General features: G+C 38.6%; 1 protein-coding gene across 1 annotated transcript in view; it reads left to right on the forward strand.

Moving 5' to 3' along the window:
• The window catches only part of GFRA1 (GDNF family receptor alpha 1), a 142,928-nt gene extending 119,833 nt beyond the window's left edge, over window positions 1-23,095 (forward strand). Inside the window, exons 8-9 of the mRNA XM_050899196.1 lie at window positions 20,808-20,864; window positions 22,926-23,095. Of these exons, the coding sequence (XP_050755153.1) occupies window positions 20,808-20,864; window positions 22,926-23,087 (219 nt within the window). The 3' untranslated portion in view covers window positions 23,088-23,095. The remainder of the gene's footprint in view (window positions 1-20,807; window positions 20,865-22,925) is intronic.
• The last annotated feature ends 1,180 nt before the right edge of the window (window positions 23,096-24,275 follow it).

Here is a 24,275-nt window from a genome sequence, read left to right on the forward strand (position 1 = left end):
GAGAGGGGATAAGGAAATGATCATTGAGATGCTACAAGGCTGCATATCCTAGTTAGTGGGTTTAAAAATACAGTGAAGGAAGAAAGACCAGAAAGTGATTGATTAGTATAAACTGCCATAGAAATGAACAAATAGTAACCTCCTGGGGTTGTAAAATACAGGGCACTAACCCAATCTGCCAAGACTGTCACTGGCTGAGCAATTTTTGATACATTTTTTTCTGACTTGTTCAGAATGGTTGTATGAAAAGCAAGAATACACTAACGGTTTTGTCGCTGTGCCATGTTCTCCTGCACACATGCAAACCCGGGAATCAGAAGGGTTGTGAATGCTTAAAGAACATATGAGATACTCTTTGTTTACCTGTATTCAATACTCATTTTGAATACGTGTTGAAGGTTTGGACTTCTAAATAATTTTTGTTTCAGTGATGATGTTTAAAATTGTTCTTCATTTCAACTTACCATTGCTACAAGAATTTACAGTTCTCCTATTATGGTAGTATTTTCTTATTTCAAACTCATACAGAGAAATATTGATTTCTGATATATTCTTATTTTATGCTTACATATGCATGGATTTGTGTAATATACTCTTTTTTTCTGCCCCTAAATTAAATCAGCACTCCATCTTTGCCAGGAAGATGCTTAACTTTGTCAAGCGTCCTATAAACTCTTTTATAAACGTGGCTTCTAACAAACTTTGCTAAACACAGAGAGTAAATAGTGGTTAGTTTTATACAAAATGCTAAATTCAAGTATTTTTTGAGGTGCTTGACATCTTGCAAAGCATCCTCAGCACCACGTAAAAATAATTTATAAAATATTGTGAACAAAAAGGAAGATGAATGCCAACAGCGTGCTCCTTATACAGGCGTATTATATTAAGTAATTGCCATCTCTATCTTTTTTTCTGATGGCTTCACTCTAACTTTTTCTATTTAACTGACATATTTGTTTATCCTTCATTCCTAGTCATAATTTGTGTTCAGTATGCCAGTCAAAAAATGGTTATGGTCTTTCAGTCTCATGTTGTATCACCACTGCTTGAACCATCATATTGGATTATTTGAAAGGGACAAAAGAATGAGTTTGGATGTGTACTCACACCATGTATTCTTAGAGAAAAATGCTGCTTCTGCATTTAGTAAAGATGCATGGAACTGAAAGATGATAATGAAATAAACTTCAAGTGATAGATTAGACTAGATTAGACCAATTGTTACTACGTCATCAGCAGAGATAAATAAAAAACTAAGACTTTCATACTGGCTTTGCTATCATATTTTAGAGGACATTTTGCCCAAGACGAAAATGATAGAAGTCAAGATGGTTAAGGATGTTTAAGTCTAAATTAATGCATCGAAATCTATCAACTCCCTAGCTAGTTCTATACTTTGTTTTCCCATGTTTATTATAAATGTCTTTTTAGTTTAGTTTAGCTCTAGTTTACCTTAGTTCAGCATTCAGAGGGAATTTAAGGTTTTTGTGCTTTTGAAGAAGTGTAAGCAGTAAGCACATGTAATTGAGATACATGGCCCTTCAGGCTGAAGGCAAGTACTTTTCAGTAGAGTTCAGTATGTGAATGTCTTTGTACTCTCAGCAGCAAAATTAAAAAATTATGAGATACAAATTAAAAAGCTCAAACATTTTGTGGGGAACAAGGAGGAAAAGAGAACTCTAGATACTTAAATATGTCGATTCTTTCTATTTGCATGTAAGATTAGTGAGTGTTTAGAACAGATGTGGGTCATAATGCAAGCTGTTCTTCAGCAAATTCACATAATTCCACATAAACTTGGGATTTTAAAAAATATCTATTATGGCGAGTCTTAGGACAAAAACAGGAGACAGGGCTCACAGTTCTCTGAGGAGACCAGGACTTAAACGTGACTCACAGACTGAAAATGACCGTGCTTTTCACTTGTAGATCTGTCTGTTGCAGATCTTCAGCACTGTGTAAGGATCTGCTAATCTGGTGTTTGAAGTACTATCTATAATTATTTAATGTAGCTTCCCCTGTGCTAATTATTATTATTTTAAAGCACTGTGTAGGTGTTTGGAGAGGGTTAAAAGCTTCAGTGTAGTGTTCTGAGGATCAAGACGCAGCAAGTGTGGAGCTTCATGGACTGGTAATTGGGTGGTGGGTAAAGATGAGCAGGAAACACGGGCAGCATGTAGGTGTGTTGTTGATGAGGGGATAGTACAACTGCTGAGATGGTATGCTGGAATAGAGACAAAGGGAACTTGATTTATCCCCTGAGCACCAGTATTAACTTGCCCATATGCCTGGCACCCTCTTTCCCTCATCCCTTCACATAGCCTGTGATCTTTCTGTTTCTTTTTTGTTTTATGACAAACAAGCACTGTCCTTTCAAATGCCCTGCCTGCTCTGTCCCTTGGGAGAAGTCGTGCTTGGACTTCTTCCTCCAGGCATTGCAACTATGCAGAAAGTTATAGTCTGGGGCAAAAGATGGACAGGAATATAAACCTCCCAATGCTGTGCCAGAACAAAATAAAAAAAAAAGAAAAAAGAATATTGACTAAATGTTTCGTATGAAAAGATTTAAATTTACCTCCTGTATTTCCAGGATTAGCTGACATAATGGGGTCAGCCTGCGGGTACAAGTGATTTAGAGAACACCTATTGGCAGCTTTTCTTCTGAAAAAGCAACATCTTTAATTTGCTTCAGTAGCAATTATGTTGTACCTAAAGAAGTCTTGTGTGTCTTGCATGTACAGCCAGGGATAATTTAAAGTTTCATCTTTAATCGTATACTTCTAATTTGGGGGCCACTGAACAAAATTCCGTGTTTCACCGAAACAGAAACTGCTTTGTCCATTGATTTCATTGACATTGATTTCAGTGAAGTTAATCCTTGTTTGCTTCGGCACCATGCTGGAGTGGGTCCTCAAAAAGTGTGGATGTATAAAATTCCCTGAGACTGTATTCATTTACTGCATGACTCTTGCACCTTTCAGACAGAACCAGAGAAGGTGAGGTCGCCATGAGCGAGGGACAGGTTTGGGTTTTCAGTCTGTATGGCAATCTTGGTGTTCATAGGCACAGAAGTGGTCAGCAGTCCACCTGCATTACTGTGCAAACACCGGACCTCAGTGCCAAAAGGCTGCTTTGCAGTGAACATCTACGTATATATGTACTAATGGTATGATCACGTAGACTGCTCCCACTTGGAGCAAGGCTGTGCTGGGGTTCTTCACCATCTTTGCCAAAGAATTTCAGGACCACACAAGATAGATCATTTTCAAGCTTGTTGAAATCCTGCTGAAGTTAAAGATCTGATTAATATAGCTGATTAATTTCTAAGTACAGAGAGTCTTTTGCCTCTCTTTTGAACATTAGAGGAACAGTCTGAGGATGTGGCCAAGTATCATACCCTGTAGGCTCAGATGTGTCATATTAGTGTCAGCGTTGCTATGAGACATCAGCCATCAGTAGTCAGTAGAAAATTGTTCTCATTTACCAGCCTTGGTTGAACTTAGTTGAACATCAGGCCCCCTTGCAAGATCAGTCACGATTTGTGGAGTAAAACACAGGCTAAAACTCTCTGACAGTGTAAGTCAGCACACCTCTGTTATCATGAGAGCTACCCAGAGGTACACTGGTTAACGTTCAGTCTCTTTGGCATATAGAGCTCTCTGTAAGACTGGACCTTATATTTAATGATCAGTACTCTGATGAAACATTTTTAATGTTGGAAGTCAGGTGTAATAAACTTCTGTTACTGAAAGACAGCAAAATCGTTTATTTTGCATATTAGAATTACAGTTTAAATTATGTTTTTTTGATTATCATGCTTTTCATTATATCAAAATATTGTGTATGTATACTGCTGGAGAGCATAATACTTTAGAATTATTTCATCAATGATAAAATATTTTACAGTTCATTTAAAAAAAAAGTTTTAATAGTCTGAGCATCTTTAGTGTATTATAGTAATACAGCGCTTTATAGCAGACTGTAAAACTCCAGACTACAGTTTTAGGAATCATGCAATTTTGTTTTATAGTTTAATAATTGTTCAATTGAAAATGAGTATGAGGTTACTAAAAACCAATTTAATGACTTACAAAAATACAACTTTATTAAAATGTACTACACACCTTTACAGAAAATTGGAATTTCTATGGACAGATTATAGTTCTTATCCTCAGAAAGAATTTTGCAAATTATTGCCACTAAAAGCAGATGTAGCATTTGCAGTGTTCCCCTAAGCCACAGTTGTTTCTACGTTTCACATCAGTATCCTCTTATAGGAATACCCACAAAAATACAAAGTGCTAGAATAAACCGGAATCAGAAAATTGGATCACATCAGATAAGCCAAATCAAACTATTCATAGCCCATGTTATTACTTTATGTGGTTCTTCATCATATTAAAGGTATTCTTAATGTCAGCCAACTTTAGTTCTCAATCAAATATCTAGTCCATCACGTCTTTCCCTTTTAAAACAGATAGCTCACTATAGCCTGCAAAAAACAGCCGTAAAATGGAGTACAGTATTATAATTTAATTTTAAGGCATAACTACTACTAATAAAAATTCTAGGTCATTGCATTGCGATGGTAGATGTTTAATCATATTGTCTTCGGAAGTATAGTTCATAATATATCGTGCATTTATGGGACTTGACAAAGTGCTTTGTTTAAGATATATTGTTTGCTGTTAGCAGATATTAGGTTTTAGCCATGACTCTGCTTCCATTTATATTTGTTCAAGTATAGTAACTCTGGTTATGCCAGCAGGCTGACCCTGTTGCAAAGCAAGTGCAGACGAAAGTGATCGTGCCACCAGGTTTCTAGTGGAATGGAGAACAAGAATAGAATCCTTGAAATCATTAGTACTTTTTTATTTTAACTGGAATAGCTTGCAGGAGTCCTACTTATAGACCAGAATCCCATCATACTCATAATGAAAAGGTACTCCCGACCTTAAAAACCCAATGAATTACAGTTAACTTCAGTGAAGCTAAGATATCACCTCATAGCTTTTATTTATTCTGAAAACTACATAGTGTATTTGAGTGCTCTAGAAACAATAAGTACTTTACTATTATAAAATACCTTAATGCACTATGTTATCCTCAAAAAGTATATCCACTGGGATAGATACATGAGGAAAAGCAAAGCAAAAGACTGGTACTATCTCAGATAATTGATACAGTTGTCAATACAGAGTTGTTTCTTTCTAAAGTATGAAAATAGCGCGGCAGTTGCCAGAATAGATCAAAATTTAACAAATAAAATCTTTCTTTATCAATTCTGCCATTTTTGCAAAGAATTGTTATTTACTAGGCAAGCAAAAGGATTTCACAAGACTTTTATAATTGAAATGTATTTTTAAACACTCTTGAAGCAGGTAGTGATGTTTTTGTTTTGTAGTGTGACGGTTTAACACAAATGACAGTGTGGAGGCTAAATAATTTTGGATAGCAAAGCATTTTAATCACAGATGCATACCGTTTTATGAATTACATGCCTTCTGCATCTTGTGGGGGGACGGTGCAGAGGGGGTGAGAAGTCAGAGGAGCAGCGTAGCAATTTGTTGCACAACCTACTCGTTCCATGGGGGAGAAGGCTCACTCCTGGAGAGGGACCCTGATGCATTGTACACGGTCCTGGTGCAGGGTCATGAGGTTTGCCTCATTTCTTGTCCTGCTCCCTGAAATGCCCAGAGGTTGGAGAGATCATCCCAGATCCTGGAGTAGTGTTGTGGGGCTGCCCACCCCAGAGTCTTTTCCCAAAATCTTTGTTCCCTGGTATTTTTATGAGTCTTGGGGTATATGAGTGGGTAGAGAAGAGCTCACGGATGACTACTGCATTCAAATTGCGCTATAATTCTCTGATTTGCTGTCACCCTTGTTGGCTCTTGCAGTCTGCTTGTTGCAGACACTTCTGGACACTTCTGCGCTTCTTAATGATCAACAGGTTGTTCGCATAGATTAGCTATCTATTTCCTAGAGCACACCAAACCTATGCTGTTGTTTGGGACGGGTGGTTGATTGTATTTTGTCTACTGCTACAGCAAAGTGTCCATTAAAGTTCACTGTCTTATGCTCACAGCTCGCTCTGATTTATTTTCAGTCCAAAATAATTTTAAAGAAGATAAGAATTGGGTAGTATGCAGAAGCCAGTGCCCTGGTATGGTAGGTCCTGAGCAGTTAACAGGCAAATAGAGTTCTCCGCAAGCCTCCGGAGCCTTGTGCACATGTTTACTTGTCTATTTCTTAGCAGTTTCAAGTGTTCAGATTGCTTTATTGCTGGTTTTAGCTGAATCATTATGAAGAATATCGTACAGTTAAAGCATTTGAGGAAGGTGTATGAATTTGAGTACTTCACTGCTCAGAAAAATAGAAAGGATAACCTGATGTTACCCACTGGATGAAAAGGGGCTTGAAGGCGTTTACCATATTCTCTCCTTTTACGCATCTTGCAGAACATGCCAGTTGTGGAAGTGGATGTGGCAGCTTTGTTCGTCCTCTTACACTCAGTCTCATGGCAACATTACTTTCCCTGGCACAGAACTGGAACCTTTCCTCTGGAAGTCTAAACATCTCTGCAGTACCAGCAAAGAAAATCACACTGCTTTTAGAGAGACAGATTCCCTTAAACTCATACAAGGATAGCAGCTCTAAACACAAAGATCCTTTTTAAACACCTTCCTGTACTCTTGGAAACCCCCCTATTGGAAATAACAGAAATTCAAGAAATACACTATTTTATCATGGAGGAAAGTTGACCTTCAGGAAACGATAACCAAGACTAGTTCTGCCTATTTATGTGACATGAGTTGCTAGACTATTAGTCTCAATTAACTGGCATATCTACACCGTCTCTGAAACCTCACTTCCAGTTAACCATTAGTCTTTATTAGATCCTTTTCCTATCTGTCCTTTCCTCTTTACCCCCCCTGCCTTCTTCTTGCAGATCCATTCTGTAATCTTTGGGTGTTCAACTGCCTCATAGAGTTATTCTGGTATGAAATTTATCAGTATACATTTTTCTATATTCCCTCTAATGTTGTAATGGATAAATGCAGATTCAGGGGGAAAAAAAGACTGCACAAGACTGAGCAGGAGGGATGTTGAGCCTGTATGGCACAGGAGGAGTCACCATGCCTTCACTGGCTTGGCTGCCTTGGAAGATACAGTGGGGAAGGGGGAAGAGGCTGGGGGTTGTGGCCATACTGGGGTGCAGTTAAGAGATTGGAGTAGGTCTATATTTTGATTTGGGAAAAAAGTCTGAGGCAACCCTCCTTCCTTATCCTTGAGTGAAGAGGACACATTGCCTTCTTCTGCCAACAGCAAAACCACGTACATGAAGTATGTTTATGCATATAAAGTCATTTGAGTCTAAAGGGGCAATCACATGACCTAATCAAATTCTGCTTTTGTTTATACACTTGTAAAAATGGAATAACTCCACAGTTGTGTACATTGCAATTATCCTTAAGCATACATTGTAATTATCAGTTACTCCTTACATATATATACATCATTCTTTGATATTTCTGTGTAACCCATAAACTCATGTTCTTAGAAAATAAACTACCCAGGCTCGCAATTATCGTGTGGCTGATATGATCAAAAGCATTTCAGTAATAATAAAGAAGAGTTTTTAGGAATAGTTTCTTCCTTGTAACCAGCAGCAAATGAAATATAGAAAAGCCCAATGGAAATTAGAATACAATAATAAGTAATCATTCTAAATCACACATTGGTGACAAGGCAGCATAGCTGCAAAAATAGTATACTGTTGAAGAGCTAAAATTTGGAACCTTTTCCATAGCAAATCTAAATTTTTCAAGTACTCAAACCAAGTTTATAGGACAGAAAATGAAACGCAGTCTTTTAACCAAATTGGCTAACGTATACTCCTAATAAAAAGCCATTAATGATAACAAAACATCTGAACATAAATATATTTTTGTTCTGCTTTTAACCTGTCTGCTCACTTTACTTATAGTCTTCCCTGTACATTAGTAATCAAATACTGGAAATAAATCACACCCTTTATCTCCTACTTACTTTTTATCCCTATGACTCCTAATCAGCTGTCTTTCACCCAAATAATAGATCCCTACGTTACCCTCAAACCTTCTGCTCTACAGCATTTTTCAACTTAGTAGTAAGTTCCAGAACATGAGACGCTGTCACCCATTTCAGTTCCTTGCCTTCGAAATCAATAGGAGTTCAAAATGTTTATTTTAGTCTGTACTTTGGAGGAAAGCCTAACTATTTCACACCAAATTGTAGTTCTAATCAGTGGACTTGGCCTAATAATCCCACCTCAGGTTAAGCCCTCCTGTGTGCTTAGCTCTTTCTGTGGGCCACAAGTAAACAGACTGACTGTTGCGCATAATGCAGGATATTTTTTCATAGGTTCACTCAGCATGTGTCCTAAAGAATTATAGGATTATCCTCCCTCATGTCTTTCTTAAAACAGAATTAGGTATTCAGGGCAGTAATTTACTAAATACTACATGCATTACATGGTACTACTTTATTTTTCCAGATTAACGTTTTCAGAAGCCTCAAGTTGCCTCTAATTCAAGGCTAGATATGCATTACCACATGCACATAAACATTTGGATGTACTGAATTCATGCTCAGATTTGAAATGTGTGCATTCAAATTTGTTATGTACATAGCAGGTAAGACGTGTACCAGGTAGGATCTAAATAGCTACCTGCAGTTGTAAATACCTAATTTGTGCAGAGAGTTGGATAAGTGGGCATATACATTAAGTGTGCACGGATGAAAGCAAAGCAGTTACAAGTATCTGTGAAAACCTGTTCCTAAATTTGTGTATGCACAAATGTAAAAAAGTGGTTGATCAGAACTTTTCTGATCAACAAAGTTTAGTATGTTTTTTACAATGGCTTGCCCTCCTCTAGAAAAGGTATTGCATTAACAGTTGTATGTATCAGAGTTAAGTTCTTGAAGACCATTATATAATGAATTCTATGTCAGTACGCTATTCTGCACACTTCAATCACATATGCACTGTAATTATCTGGTTCTGCGGGCAAAATTAGGGCTCTAGACAAATCTGTTCCTGCAGGGAACTAACTGCCTGTATACAACTTCAGAAGTCAAATGCAAATTCAGAAGGAAAAATTGTCCCTTTTTTCATACTGATTTTGAACTTAATTAGTTTGACAAATTCTTGCAACTATTTGCAGAATCGTGCTCTCATCAAGAGTTGGCCTAACCCCTATTACTTTTGATTAGGATTTCCTGATTATTCCTAAGGATTCAGTCATGGTTATTTGCAGATGAGAAATTCAGATTGTTATAGGCACAACTGAAAAGGTTTAGATAAAAACCACACCCAGTCTGTACGCAGAGAACAGCTTAATGAGGATACTTAGGAATCATTAATTAAGCAGAGGCTTTTCACCTTCAGGCTGATGGCTCAGATACAATGTTGTATTTAGTAGCAGTACAACTCTTTCTAAGTGCCCTTGGTGAGAGAGCTCTGCTCTTTGGGAGCTGAACTGGTTGCCCTGGGTCCACATCACAGGGACAGCCCCTAAAGTACAAGTCATGCTGGCTCACGTCAGTGTAACAGAGGACTGGACTCTGGTGTTTCATGAACATTTAAAGAGAGCAACTGGCAAAGCTGCAGCTCCAAATAATCTCCAAGCCAGTGAGACGCATCTGCTCATATATGCTCTGCAAGTCCTCATTCATCATCTGCTGCCCTTTGTTATGTACAAAGCCTGTTCTAGTGCAATTACATTCATCCATGCACAGCATATCAGAAATGCGATGTCCTATGCTGTTCAAGTGGTCACTGAGTGTGAGCAGCATAGTGATATCCCAGAGCCCTTTTAAGGATGCTGTTCTCAAATACTAGAGAGGCTAATCCTATCTTGGCCACCGAACATGGCATCTCTTAAAACCATTACATTCACTTCTCTCTGGGACAGCTCAATACACTAGTGCAGTATCAGTGCTGGTGTGCAGCCTGCATATACAATATACGTATGTTAATATACAGTAGACACAATCTGCATTATACTTATCCCTCATCTCTAGTAATACTGTCTTAGTTCTGACTTCCCACCCGCTGGTCTGGAGGTAGGAGTAACACAAGAAGCCATATTGTTGCTGTAGTTGACACACACCCAGATGTATTTTTTTTTTAATGCTTCCTCTCTGGAAACTTGATGACAACGTATTGACACCGAAACTTGCTAGTAAGACAAAGCTGATGCTTGCGAGTATTAGATGCGTCTGAGCAGGCAGATCACAAAAAACACCCCTCACTTGGTCTGTTTTCTACTTGCCTCAGCTCAGTCCAGAACTATTAATAAAACTGTTATGCACTCAGGGAAATATTTGCTGCCAGCCATCATCAATCAAGATTCTCTTCAGATAGCACTCTCAAGATGTTTTTCTAGGTGAAACCTTCTAATCTCTCTCTTGAGTCCCACTAAAGGATGTTAAAATTTTGTAGCACAGGGCACCTTCAAGATTTTTCTTGTAGGGTTTGCAATGGAATTAGAAAAATCTGAGGCTATAGGAGGACTATCCCTTTTTAACAGAGCAGCTCATCTCACAGAAAGGGAAATGAAGGGCACGGGGAAACATCCTGAGTGCTTTGCAACGTTATAAACCTATATCCCATTAATTCCTCAGTCTCTTTGATGAAGTGTACTGCCTGAGGTGCAAATTAGTGCCACTTTTGTGCATTGAACCTGTCCTCTTAAGAGAAGAAGTGCTCCAGAACCGCCTCCTCATTTCAAAAATGCTACAGAGTAGTTGTCAGTATTGACCTGAGCTAGATTAAACTAGCTACCTCGGAATATAAGGCTGTATATCCCATTAATAATCCCCGAACTTTCCAGTCTGCCACAACATAATACTTCAAAAAATAGGCAAACTAGTCACAATAAATCTTCAAAAGCTTCTTCCAGTTTAGTATGGAAGCCTTACAAAATATACCCGAAGCGAACCTGTTGATCTCCATTACTTGCATTATTAGCATTTGTCTATTTGTATTTTCTGGCTTATTAAATGTAAATATAAATGTAAGCCTTCTGTCCTTCTGTGAATGATTTGTGTGATGAAACAGAGCAGGATCATATCTTGTGAATACAATTTTACATAATCTGATAATTATTTGCATAACCTGGTTATTATAGGCTCAGATTTGTTTTAATAGGGTTATAATTGTTAAACATCTAACATTCACAATACTTTCTGTGTCTAAGAAATTGGTTCAGTGATGGAAAAAAATTCTCAATACTTCTTACTGAGCTCAAATTTGAGGCCATATATGCAGATGATATTAGGAAGTTACTTTTCATTTTCACTTGCTGGTGCCTGGCCAGTGGAAGAATCCCTGTTGGTGCAGTGGGATCAGGGCAGTAAAGAATGAGGCACCTTTCTAATAAGGTCATGATTCTGCAGACTCCTCTTACACGAGAGTTTCTCGGCTTATTTGAATAGCTTCATAAACTGCAGTGTAACTGTTGTGTGCGAGAACAGAGTTCATGTGTAAATAATGAATATGAGGAAGGTCACTGTAATATCATCCATTAAAGTATAGTCCACTACAGTATAGACCATTAAAGAGAATTAGTGTTAAGATTTCACTCCTAGTATTTTTGAGAAGGGATGATTTTTCTCTCCTTCACTCACTTAAGCAGGGGAAGAATGAATGTAGGATGCTACGTCAAAGTCTCTCACAAGTATTGAGTTTTAAGATCCATGCTGCAAGGGCCTTTTAATAACGTTTAGGAAGCTGACAGGAAAAACCAAAGTCTAGGTTAGCTAATGGAGGTCTGTGGACAAGACCAACTGGATGGTTATTCTTTTTTCAGTCATGACTTAAGTCTGTTGAAACATATGCTTGTTGTAGAAAACAAAATGCCAACAATCAAAATTGTATGATATTAATTCACTTTTAGAAATTAAAATGCTATCAGACTTTATTAATCAGGAATACTAACAGTGATTTTTAATACCTTTCTACAAAAGTATAAAGACATATATTCTAATGAAAATAAAAACAGATCATTATAGACATAGCTAGCAGCTATGCTTAAAGTTGAAGTTGTCTTACACTTCGCATTAAAAAAATCCTGTGTTCAGTGACTTTGAACTTTGCCAAAACATTAACTATTTGGGTGAAATTTTTCATGTTATGTGTGTGGCTCTGGCTGAATTCTTGGGGAATAACTGCCTGTCAAAACCACAGTATGCCATAACCTGTTTTTCTTATAGACTCGCCTTGATAAATTTGATTGCATTATTTAAAAAGAATCTCTCCGATATTTTTATTCTGAATGGTATTTTCAGTGCTCGAAAGGAACATGGATACTGAGGCAAGTACTGCAGCAAGTTCACTAAAATTTCAGCCCTGCCAGTTCTGCGGATACATCTGTGCACCTGGAGAATTCAGCTACAGGATTAGAGGAACAGGGAGAAAATGCTTTAAATTTTTATTTCAGTGGCACTTCTGGAGAGCAGATTATGCCAAAAATGCAAAATTCACCAATTAATCCAAATCACAGCTGTTCAAGATTGAATTACTTTAAAAGAAAAAAAACAGTCTCTAAATCATGTCATGGTTTAATGGGACTCGGGTACAGGCATAGCCACATAACTGTGGATGTAAGGAAACTAATACATTGGGCTTGAAATGTGTAAACAAAACTGTGGAGGGGAGGGCATAGTTGTATGATAGGTGCTCAACTAAGAGGCTAGTTTCTTCTACCTTTCTGTGCAAGGTTACTTTAGTATCTGCAGCCTTTGCTTTTGCCTCCCTGTAATTGCAGCGAAGTTGCTTGTTATCTGAAGTGTTTTCAAAACCCTTTTAAGGCTTTCTCTGTTTTCTTTCTGTGCGTAACCATGCCAGGACTCACAACACACATGCATAGACATATGGTTAACAAAGAGAAAAATCTTGAACATTTTTGGTCACTTAACCAAAAGCAGATGTTCACGGTCATTCTCTTCCCTTCCCTATTAAAATTTATGAGTGAACACAGTGCTCAAGAAACCAGCAATAATATCAGTTGCTTAAGGTTGGCATAGCACGAATGGAAGCTTCCTGTAATGCTCAGCGCTCAAGGCCTCGTGCAGACTGGTGTTCAAGCAAGCTTGCCTGATCTTTCCTTCCAGCTGCAGAACCAGAGGACACCACCCCTGGTCCTGCTGCCCAAGTGCGGAGGCAGCGCGTGACCTTGTTTTCTTGATCTCTTCCGCCTACTGACAGCTCGGAGCTGGATGTCTCACGAGGCTGACCGATGCGGTGAGCATCCCTACTGAGCTGTCTCCCTGAAACTCTGGGAGGCTCCCAAGTTCTCCTTAACAGAGAGTCCCAGCCCCACACCGTCCTGTCATCTGCTCGGTACGAAGGAGAACTTGCCTGCAAGTAACAGGCGTAGTGCATGCCTGCCTAGCGTGGAGCAGCACGTCGCAGCCGCCCGCCAGCCGAGGCACACCTGGAGGAGTGAGATGCGGTGCACAGGCACAGTAGCTGCCTTAGTATGGTGCTTCTTTTCAAGGCTCATTAGTGCAATGCAGGCCTGTGCTGTTCTGGCTGAGCTGCTTTTAGTCCCGGAGTAGCCGTGGCTGACAGCTGCTCAGGAGTGTTTACACCACACTCCAGTGCACCACGTAGCCCAGTCTAATAGGGGAGGTAGGTACTTTGCCTGCCGCCAAACAGAACAACTTTGTTTGCATATTCGGACACGCAAGGGCACACACTCCAGCCTGGGGAAGTGTTGTGGGATCTGTAGTTCTTCAATGGCTTACCTTTGTTCAAAATTAAAAGCTGAGTATGTCTTTTAACTGAGATCGTAATGGCTTTGTGTTCATGCTGCTTTTCTTTAGACGCTGTTCAGTGTGCGACAGCCAGATGCTACCTGTAACTGCTGTGTACGGCACTGGGTTGATAGCTGTGGTGAATCACTAGGGAAATGGATTTTAATAATAAAATCCCAAACAACTCGACTTTGGATTACATGGCTGTTCAGTTTTATAACTAGAGAAAAAAAAAAAAAGAAAACCTAGGCAGCCTAAGCCATTGAGATATTAACCTAACAAAACTTATTCCTTCTAAGCTTTTCAGTATTCTATTTTCTCCCCTGCCCTTCTTAATGCCAAAATATTTGCTTGAGGCAAATCCATAAAAAGACCATATTAGGAGAATTGCATAATATCTCCTAAAAATAGGAAGTAAAAATCTAGGACTATAGAAATTCATTTTACTCAGATAAATGAATGACTGAACACGAAAACAAAATTGTTAGCAAGTTACTGTACTGCCATGAAAGGTAAGTCAGTCAGTTCAGTTGTCTTGGCTGGGTGTCATATTATGTGCTGTGCTCACTGGGAGACTAATTGCTTGATATAAATATTTGAAGATCTCTGTGTCTGCTCCTTGTAAGCTGTTTGATCAGTTTGGTGTTTCTGATAGGATCCGGTTTTTATAAAACCTTTAAGATTGCTATTAGACAACTTTTGTGTCATATTGTCCCAGCCATATAAGTGCAGTGAGAGGTGGGGCTTAATTAGGTCTCATCTTTACTAACATAAGGATCTGGGAATGGTCCAGCTATAATTCATACACTACAGGCCAACTTTCCTTCTTTCCACACTTGTTTCTGCTCATTTTGGGAGGATTGCTCCCAACCCCCCCCACCTCACCCCCCCAATCAAATTTTCTCATAATTTCAAGACTGAAGAGATTGGAGGGAGGAGGTTTTCCTCTACCTCTTTTGGACTTTATCAACTAATAGGGGACTTTTTAAACGCCATGTGTGTTCCCTTAAGAAAGCCAGAGCTTTGTGAAGGTAGGTCTGTCACGGCGTGGTGTAGCCCACTCAGCAGCGGTCTGCTGGTTTTGGATGGGGCCGGACTCATGATTTCTGAATGCTTGAACTGGCAAACGAGAGGGCGGCTGGGCCCGAAGGCAGCCGGGGCGTCCCGCAGTGCTCGGGACTGCCTGGGGTCTGCCGCCCTGCCCAGCTGGGGCAAGGCTGCAGGGAGAAAGCCAGACAAGACCCCTGTAGCAGAACGGGGACAAACAGTGTGATTTTAGGACAGGTACAAAGCTACGTTGGTCAGGAGCTTAGTGCTGGGAGGTGACGGGATCTGAAGGGACTGGCTGATAAACTGTTCATTGCACTGCACTGCAGCCTGTAAAATCTGTGTGTGTTTCCCCAGTACATATTTGGGCACAAGGGGATAATTGGTTTGCTTTATTTAATGTCTCTCAGATGAAAAAAATTGTGATTTGATTCTTACTGTGCTGGGTGTTATCTACATAGCTTTGGAGACTACTGCCAGCAGTGTCTTGGTAATGCTTGTTTTTAAAAGATACTTTCTTCACTCTACAAAGTGGGATGACAGAACTGTAGTGCTTTTATGCAGAATGATGACTGATAATTTCATGCCCCAAGCTTGCATCTTGAGGGCTGATTCAGCAGAGAAAAAAAAAAAAAAAAAAGAAGCAGAAAAAAAGATCTGGCTTCTTTTTTATAGGATTGTGCAAAGCTGATTGTTTTTATAGCTGGAATAGCTTTGCACCCTGGCTGTACGGTATGGGTTTCAAAATTACTCTGTGCTGAATTGGATCCTTATTTTAGTGCCCTGTGTCTCTGACCCGCACTTTGCTTATCTTCCCTGTTGAAAGTAATTTATACTCCAGCATGGCATAGTACTACTGGGCTAATAAGAAAATACTATTGACAATTGTGATAGATGCACCTACTGCTTAGTGAGCGCAGAAGAGTTAAACTGATTGCATTTTTACAGTCTGTATATTTCTCTGCTTATTGTTTGTGTCCTGCTGTTAGAAAAACAGGTTAGTTGCATAGTAAATCTCTCTAATCAACACAAGAAAAGAACAAAAAGAACAAGCACCCTCATTTGTTATAGCTACTTCAGAAGCGTGGTCATTCGAAGGATGTATTCTGGGAGTCTTGTCCCTCTTCTTCAGAAAAGCTTGTTAATATGGACATAACTAACCAGGCATCTCAGGAGAGGACAAAGGCACACTCATTAAAATTAGCTGAAGAAACAACCCACATAACAGATATCTATCGTAATGATACTTTTGTTGTTTCTCACTGTAATGTCTAAGCAATATGTTTCATAAAGCACATAAGGCCCAAAGTGCGAAGCTAACAGCAAGGGACTGGTTTCTGAGTTTGGATACTCACTCTGTGCCTGTTTGCCTTCAGGTCCAATGCATTTATTTCCCTTTACATGCTTCTGCTTCCCTCCCCTCCCTCCAAATTAAAGCTCATCTCCATTTGGAGCTGTCCCCAGTCAGACCTTTTCCTTGCTGTAACATAGATATTCATGCCATGCATGGATACATAAAAATACTGCTGCATGACAAGCCATAAATAATGTGTGTACTGACTCCTGGTGAGATACCACTGCAGTGTTTAATGCATTTATTAACCATGTAGTGCTGTGATTTGTAGAAGCTGGATGCATAACTGCAAGATAGCATTCCTGGGAATAGATTCAGGGCTATAGTGTCTGCAAAGGATGGAGGTAGAGGGATTTGGGGGATGGGAAGCAGCGAGTTACCAGGTTTGGGAGGATCTTATGGTGGTTATTAGGTGCAGGGCAAGATAAGACTAGGTTAGGGTGTGTCCGAGCAAGGACATATGATTGAACTCATCTAGGAGGCATTGGGGTTAGAAGGAAACGTGGAGGTCCACAGAGTCCTCTGGAGGAGAAATATCTCTATAAGCAATATTCCGTTCTCCTTTCAGAAAACCACTAGCTCCTCTGCTGGTCCTGATTCGCCTTTCTTTCTAGGAAAGAAATAAGTAAAATTTTGCTTCTGATCATGAGAGTTTTTTTCTTTTCTGGACATGCAGTTGGTTTCTCTACCAGCCCTTGACTAAGTGCAACACTTTAGTTTGAATATTAGAAGCTAAAGGTTGCGAAGACCAAAACAAGGCTTGTGTGACGAATGGACAGGATACTGAAGCTCATCAGGAGGTGCATGAATATGATTATCTCTAAATATCCTCTGTTGCTTGTGCTACCACAGTGCTAAGATTCTCTGTAAAAGCAGATGTTCATTGTCACAGAATATAAAAGCTTAAATGAGTGCGAGGTTGTTGGCAGTACGGGGGCAGCTTCGTCAGAGTAGCCCACATTACTGAATTATAGTTCCCTGCAAAGCCAGGGTGAGTGTCAACCTGTCTTACATAACTTTGTTTTACAGTCAGAGGCATGTCACAGCTGACTGTATAAGTCATTAGCAAATGCTATTTTACCTCAGTAGAAAAGACCTCGTACCTCTTTCCATGTGTTTAACCAGTTATTTTAAACTGCTTTTCTTTCACTGTTTTTTTAATTATTATTTTTATCAGCCTGACCCTGCTTGGTTTTTGTTTAATGACAGAATTCCCATAGATCTTTTTGTTACCAGATAAGAGCTTTATATTAAAATTCAAAAAAATACAAGTTTGAATACAGACTTACTAGCCATTTGTGTGTGCTATTTTACTCCTGTGGAATTAGGTACTTCTAGCACATCTGAAGGTATCTTCTTGCCTGTATAGGCATGTAGGATACCTGAGACGGGGGTTGGCAGTAATCTTTGGCATCTTGCATAATGAACAACTTTCATTTCCCAAATTTGTTGATGGCTTAGATATTCCCTGTCAGGATTGTCTGCAGCTGTACGTGATGGGCACACATTTCTATTGTTTAATTTTTTAGGATAATGGAAGATGTTATAAAGTAAATATCCGATGGCTGAGGATATCCTTCATAATTCAAATGCATGTCTCCCAGTCTGGGTCTATTTCCACCAAGGCTATCAGCATAACATCCAAGCCCTGATTTTTTACCTCTGATAAGGTGTTCACTCACTGTAGCACAAATACATGTAGTTCTGCTACATGTAAAGTCATTTCTGCCCGAGTAGGGCAGGAAGAATTTTCCCCTTAGGTTGTAATTAAAGGACATATGCTTTCGATAGCACTCTCTTCAACACATAGGGTTGGGGTTTTTTTTCCTCATTAATTGTGATTTAGCGATGCACTGTTGTATTATAGTAGTGTAGCCTATGCCAGGATTTCCATTATAACCCATTTTTACAGGTTTATAACTCAACAGTAAAAATGTACTCTTCCAATTTGAAACTTGGCATATAATGTCTCGTCTCATCCTCAAAATGATAGCTTTTTCTTTCCCTTTGCCTTCCCCCCACCAAAAGAGGCTGCATTTTTGCTGTATTTTTAAATGGAAGATATTGTCCTTCCTGTTTTGATAAAAGAAAAGCCTGCCTGATTATTAAAATTACTTTTCAATTCTAAGAAAGGAGGACTTTATAATAGAGGATGCATGTGAATAAGTGTTGTTGATGTTAGAATGACTACAATAAGTATATGGATACAGAGAAGTATTACCTTCCAGATGAAAGCTAGGGAATATTGATCAAAATGATTGAAAAGCTTTTTTTATGTTGATTTTGTTTCTAGCTGTTGATTTTACCCTTAAAATAGTGTTCTCAAAGGTAAATATGTTTTAGCTGCTGCACTCTATTGTTTATCAGGCTGAATGAAGTAAAGGAAGACTTTACTGCATATAGACAAAATAATGATATTTTTCTCTTTTCTCATTTGAGAAACACAGTACAGAAGGAACATAAATTTTACCTTTGATGTTGAGACCAACTACCAAGGGTAGACTTGTAGTTAGCACAGTGTTATGAATCCAAAGCAGGCGTAAGAAGCAAAGCACAATGTTTCCAATAGACAGGTGCTTGTGTGGACTAGGAAATTTAGCACTGAATGACAAACTAAGAAATATGAGGCTTGTATGGTCCTTAGAGTTTATACTGTTAAGATCTGAACATCTATTCATACCTCCTCTGAAGCCTCACATTCCAATGCAATGTAGTAGGGGTGTTTAGGATATAAGAAAACCAGGACTGAAATCCAGTTTCTTCTTCTTTACCCATCTCCTTGGAGCCAGCCATTCAGGAGTTGAAATCTACCCAGTTGCCATTAAAAGAAGTTTCCTAACCTGTGTGAATACCACCACCACCGCAAACACAGCAGGAAGGCTTCACTGTGTTTCTTCTTGTTGTAGCAAATTTACTTCCAGGCATTTCTTTTTCCATTTAGATAGTTAAATTTATGCTTACCATAACAACTTTAATGGTACTAATTAGAAGAAAGGGTATGTAAGAGAGAGATTTCATGGAGGGTGTTTATTAATGAATTGAGCTATTATTTTGTCATATATTTGAAAACTATCAACATATATAAAGTATGCATTCTTACTATAGCTAAGCTGCCTTTCTCTTAAATCCCAGCTGTTTTAGTTTTTCAATTGTCTCTAATATATCTATTTATAAATACAAAAGTATCATGAAAAGCAGGGAATGTGCTTCCTAATGAGTTCAGTTCCTTCATCTGGATTCTAAAATCAGTAATTAGGTCGAAGACTATTTTGTATCCATAGGCAGCACCAATGGCTGTCAGATATAAAATAAAATAGCTGTATGTGGAACTGAATTTTTTGAGGGTATAAAATCAGAACGCTCAGCACTTCCTCACATCAGCTTTAGTCCAGTCCATCTCTGCCAAAACCAGTGGAATTCTGCAATGTAAAATGAATGCAACACAGTGAGATTCAGATCCTCACTTTTTTGCAGGGAATAAATTGCAAGTCTAACAAAACTTCCAGGAAGTATCAGACGTGCTCTGTGCAGTCAGTAGTTTCAGTGTGTAAATTCAAGTCTTCTGTTATAAGACTTGATTGTACATTTAACACTGGTAGCTCCTATAAAAGAGTGCTGTTTATGTTTCTGGAATATACAAAGAAAGAAATTATATTGAGAATCACTGAAGTACTGAAATCAGCCATGCACCATTTATTGAAAATATCTTCAGCACCATAGGGATTGCTATTGCTATTATAGAAAAGCAGAACACTCCCAGCCCAGTCATGTTCACTTGAGCAATGGAAATATTAAACACCGTATGATGCTAGACAGAGTGCACACTGTTGCTTTCATTTTGTATCATGCTGCCACCAGAAATGTTTCTACTTGAGTCAGTGTGGAGAGCACACAGTAATAGCAACAGATGGATGCTCATCATAAGACATGGCTGAAGATATACCAGATTCATTTTTTAGGCTTTGATCATCTAAAGTATTCCTGCATTTAATAATATTCCATGTATAATAATCAGTGAACGCAATGTAAACAAACAGCTCAATTTGAATTACAGGCATATATTTTAAAAGACATTAAATGTTCTTTTTGTAACTTTCTAGAAGAGAGTCTGTGGCAGCCGTGCAATGTATTAAAATTATATTTATATTTTCGTAATAATACATGGAGAAATTGCAAGAATCATTAAGGATAAAATATTCCTGTGTTGGATATTTTCCTAAAACTGAGGCATATGATAGATTTTCTGTTAATATGCAGTGGTATTACGGTAATTATTAACTGTCATATTTCATTTCTTCTCATGAACATCCAGCATCATTTTTAAGGGGACACAGAACATAACATGTTCTCTGCAGCCGATGGCACTCATCATTGCAATTACTGAGTACCCTTAGCTGACTGTTTGAAGTTTTGCTGTAAATTCAAATCAGAATGTGAATGTTATTGGAAAACATGCAGTTACATTTGGAGAGTTTATTTGCTAATCATGTGCAAATCACTGTCAAAATTATAGGAGTATGACAACCCATGCGAATTTATCTAATTGCTTTGTGCTGCTGTATGTATAAATTGTACAGGGAATAAATTTTGCATTTGTTCATAGGCACAGAAGAAGCGGAAATCCAATGAATCTGTAGATACAGAGCTCTGTCTTAATGAGGTAAGAGTGGGGATCCTGTATATTTCACAGCATACGTGTCTCCCCATAATATAAAACGTTCAAAGTCTGTCAAGATTATAATGGGCTTACCTCACACTAAAGTCTTGTTAGTATTGTTACATTTGGGTAGCGTAATGTATTAAAGGATGATCTTACTCAGAAATCCAGAGCTGGGCTCAAAGTGGCCTCTGCTGACTTTATATTTTAACAGCTGTATAGTACATGTTTAGGATGATCCCATAGTAATTACCATTGCACCTAGCAAGTATAATTAGTTAATAATCTACAGGAACACAAGATGATATGGCTTTTAACAAATGCACAGAAACATACCGGACATCATTCTGTGGCTAACAAAAATGACCAATTTAGGGCATGAAATGATGTTCACCTCAGGAGATGTGATGCTCATACATTAGGAGACAGATTGACAGCCCCAAGAGACATGAACCTCCCCCTGCTGCTTGAGTAGTCTGCTCAGCCTGACCTCCAAAGCCCCCTTCAGACGTAAACATTACATCAGTTTCCATGTCTGTCAGTCCATATCCTTTGTACTGAGTCTCTCAGGAAGCTTCATAATTAGTGATGTACATAAATTAATTTTTACAATGTGGAAGCACATAGCCTAGGCATTGGAGCAAGACCAGCTGTACAGGCATAAGCCACCAAAAGGATGTGACCATATCTTTCAGGTTCTCCTTCACCAGTCCAGATTTGCCCAGTTCTTCTAAACAATGACAGTTCTAGAGCCCATTCCTAATTCTTTTGGTTCTAGTAAGAATTTCCTGTAAATACTAGAATGAAGCCTAAAAACATGTGAGGGAACAATGCAGTAACGTTAACAGATCTGTTGACGTCTTGTGCTGGCTAAAAGACTTTATACAAGAAGGCCCTAGTAACTGTAGCTTACTGTGAGAACTGCTGGTCCATCTTATCCCGTACTCTGTGACAGTTTCCAAAAAGCAGATGCCCAGGGTTGAGTATAAGAAAGCATATTGTGATAATTCCCCTACTACTTCTAACAGTTTGCATCTCAAGGCCTTCCAGTTAGCCAGTCCTAGCAGGTGATATCAAAGTGAGGGAATGGCACGGATATTTATCCACGAATGCCTCCCTGGCTCTGTAGACAGTCATTCCTGTGGAAACTGATGCTCTGTACTCATTCTTTGTATCTACTCCTCTGGGTACTTCTAGCTTATACCTTGGCCCATTGTCTCTCCAGGATGGAGGAGGCTTGTCCCCTCTGTAGAAGCTGCATCCTTGGGGATTTTCAGATCCTGAGTGGACAGGGTCTGAGCAACTTTGCATGGAGTAGGTTGGACTTAATGACCTTAGAGGTCCCTTCTAGTCTAAATTGTTCTACTTCTGTGATTATACCTGTTAGGTTTTTCTTTTTACTGAGGATGATAGCAATGACAAATATTTCTGCTACACCTCCTCCTTAAATAGTTCACTATAATCCGCCAATCTGTACTTGCATATGCGTACTGTTTAATTATTGGTAGCAAAGAAGACAAAGAATGTAAATAATGCAGCAATTAAGGGAAAAAAGGCAGGAGAAAGAAAATTTTCATAAGCTAGAAAACTGTCTTTTCTGATCCCATGGATTAGATTTTATTTATTGTTATCCAGAAGTAACTTGTTGTCAAACAAAGTTGTTCTGTTGACTGTGCAGAAGTTGCGGTTTCTCTGTGGGTCCTGCATTTGCGTTTTAAAATAAACTGGCATGTTAAACACAGATCGCTAAAAAAATTGCCGTGCTTAACAAGGGTAGGTTTACACATGGAACCACTGCTAAAGTAGGGATTTTTTAATACTTTCTTCTCTTTTTTTAATTGTGCTGTACCGGTGTTTTTATCCTTTAAACTAACTTCAAAATACTGTCATTTTAACATCTGGTTTTATGCCTTTTGTATCTTTCGATCTGTGACAGTGATATATATATAGGTAACAGTGGAGGGTGGGACATGAACAAACAAAAGATGAATTTCATGATGTAGATTTAAATATTTTGCAATGAAAATGTGTAATGGTGACCAAGGAAAGTCTTGTGTCTTGCAGAATGCTATTGGGAAAGACAACACAGCAGGAGTCTCCACCAGTCACATATCTTCGGAGAATTCGCTCGCTCTTCCTACAAGCTTCTATCTAAGCACACCGCTCACTCTGATGACACTTGCACTCTCACTCTGTTCGTTCCTAAGCTCATCAGTCGTCTTGTAGCTGCATTACAAAAGGACGTGTAAAAAAAAAAAAAAAAAAAAAAAAAGATCTGTTTCCTGTCCTCTGTTGTTTATCTGGGATTCCAGGTCTGGGAGCTAAGCTGAGGCACTCCTGCTAGAACAGTTTCAGTCAGCTGGAATTTTTTTTTTTTCCCCTCTAAAAAAGCTTCTTGTGATATTTAGAGGCTTTGTGAAATACTTGGTGCAGTGCTACATTCCAAACCCAAAAGGCTTTGGGGCATGCAGTGTTTTAAAGAGACAGAGTGTAAATTTGCCTGTAAAGCGACCTGGTTGGATTATTTTAATAATTATTATTTTGATTCTGGCTTTTACCTGAGAAGGAGGATGGCAGTTTTCTTAAGATCCTATTTATCTCATTGAATGGTTTTGGTTTTCAAATTGATTGAACTTCAGACTATCAAGGATGCCAGGCTTTTGTCTAACGGTGAATGTTCTCGCAGAGAGTGGACTTTATGAAACTTCTTCATTTGATAAATTGCTACTGATGTTAAATTCTTTCAGTGTATTAGCATTTTCCTCTTTAAATGTTTACGTACCGTAAGTGATTCTGCGTTCCCTGCTGAGAAGCCATTATAATTCACATACAGGTATAATGTACGTCTTTCAGTTAAATTCTCATAAAAATAGAGTGTGGCATAGAACTTTCTAACAGTACATTTATCTTTTAATTATAATCAACTAGCCTTAACAAGGATGAAGATTCTTTAAATTAACAAGAAGCAGCCATTGTGGAACCTTGATAACAATACATTTCTTTAAATTTGAGGGTAAGCGGTAGAAACAAATTTTGCTACAGGGTTTCAGCTGTACAGTCTATGGTCTTCTATGTTTCCATTGTGATAATATAGTCCAGTTATTATTATACTGTTTGTTTAATAAAAAATGACGTACAATTTATTTGCTCTACTAAAACCGCATTATCTGTGTATGCATAACTGATAATGTCAGCTCAAAAAGTTACAGGAACTTCATGCCTTACTTCTCTTATCACAACATTGTAGAGGGAAAAGAGGTAGTAGGATATAATTTAAACTGTGTTTTATTTCTTAGACTGTTAAAGTCAACACAAAAGGATGGTTGATCCAATTACAAGGCAGCGTCATGCACACTCACCCTTGTGACAGGCTTTTCTCACCCTGGTAGTTCCTACTGCAGACCTCGGCATTGC

This window comes from Gymnogyps californianus, chromosome 6 (genome assembly GCF_018139145.2).
Source record: "Gymnogyps californianus isolate 813 chromosome 6, ASM1813914v2, whole genome shotgun sequence".
NCBI classification, from domain to species: Eukaryota; Metazoa; Chordata; class Aves; order Accipitriformes; family Cathartidae; genus Gymnogyps; species Gymnogyps californianus.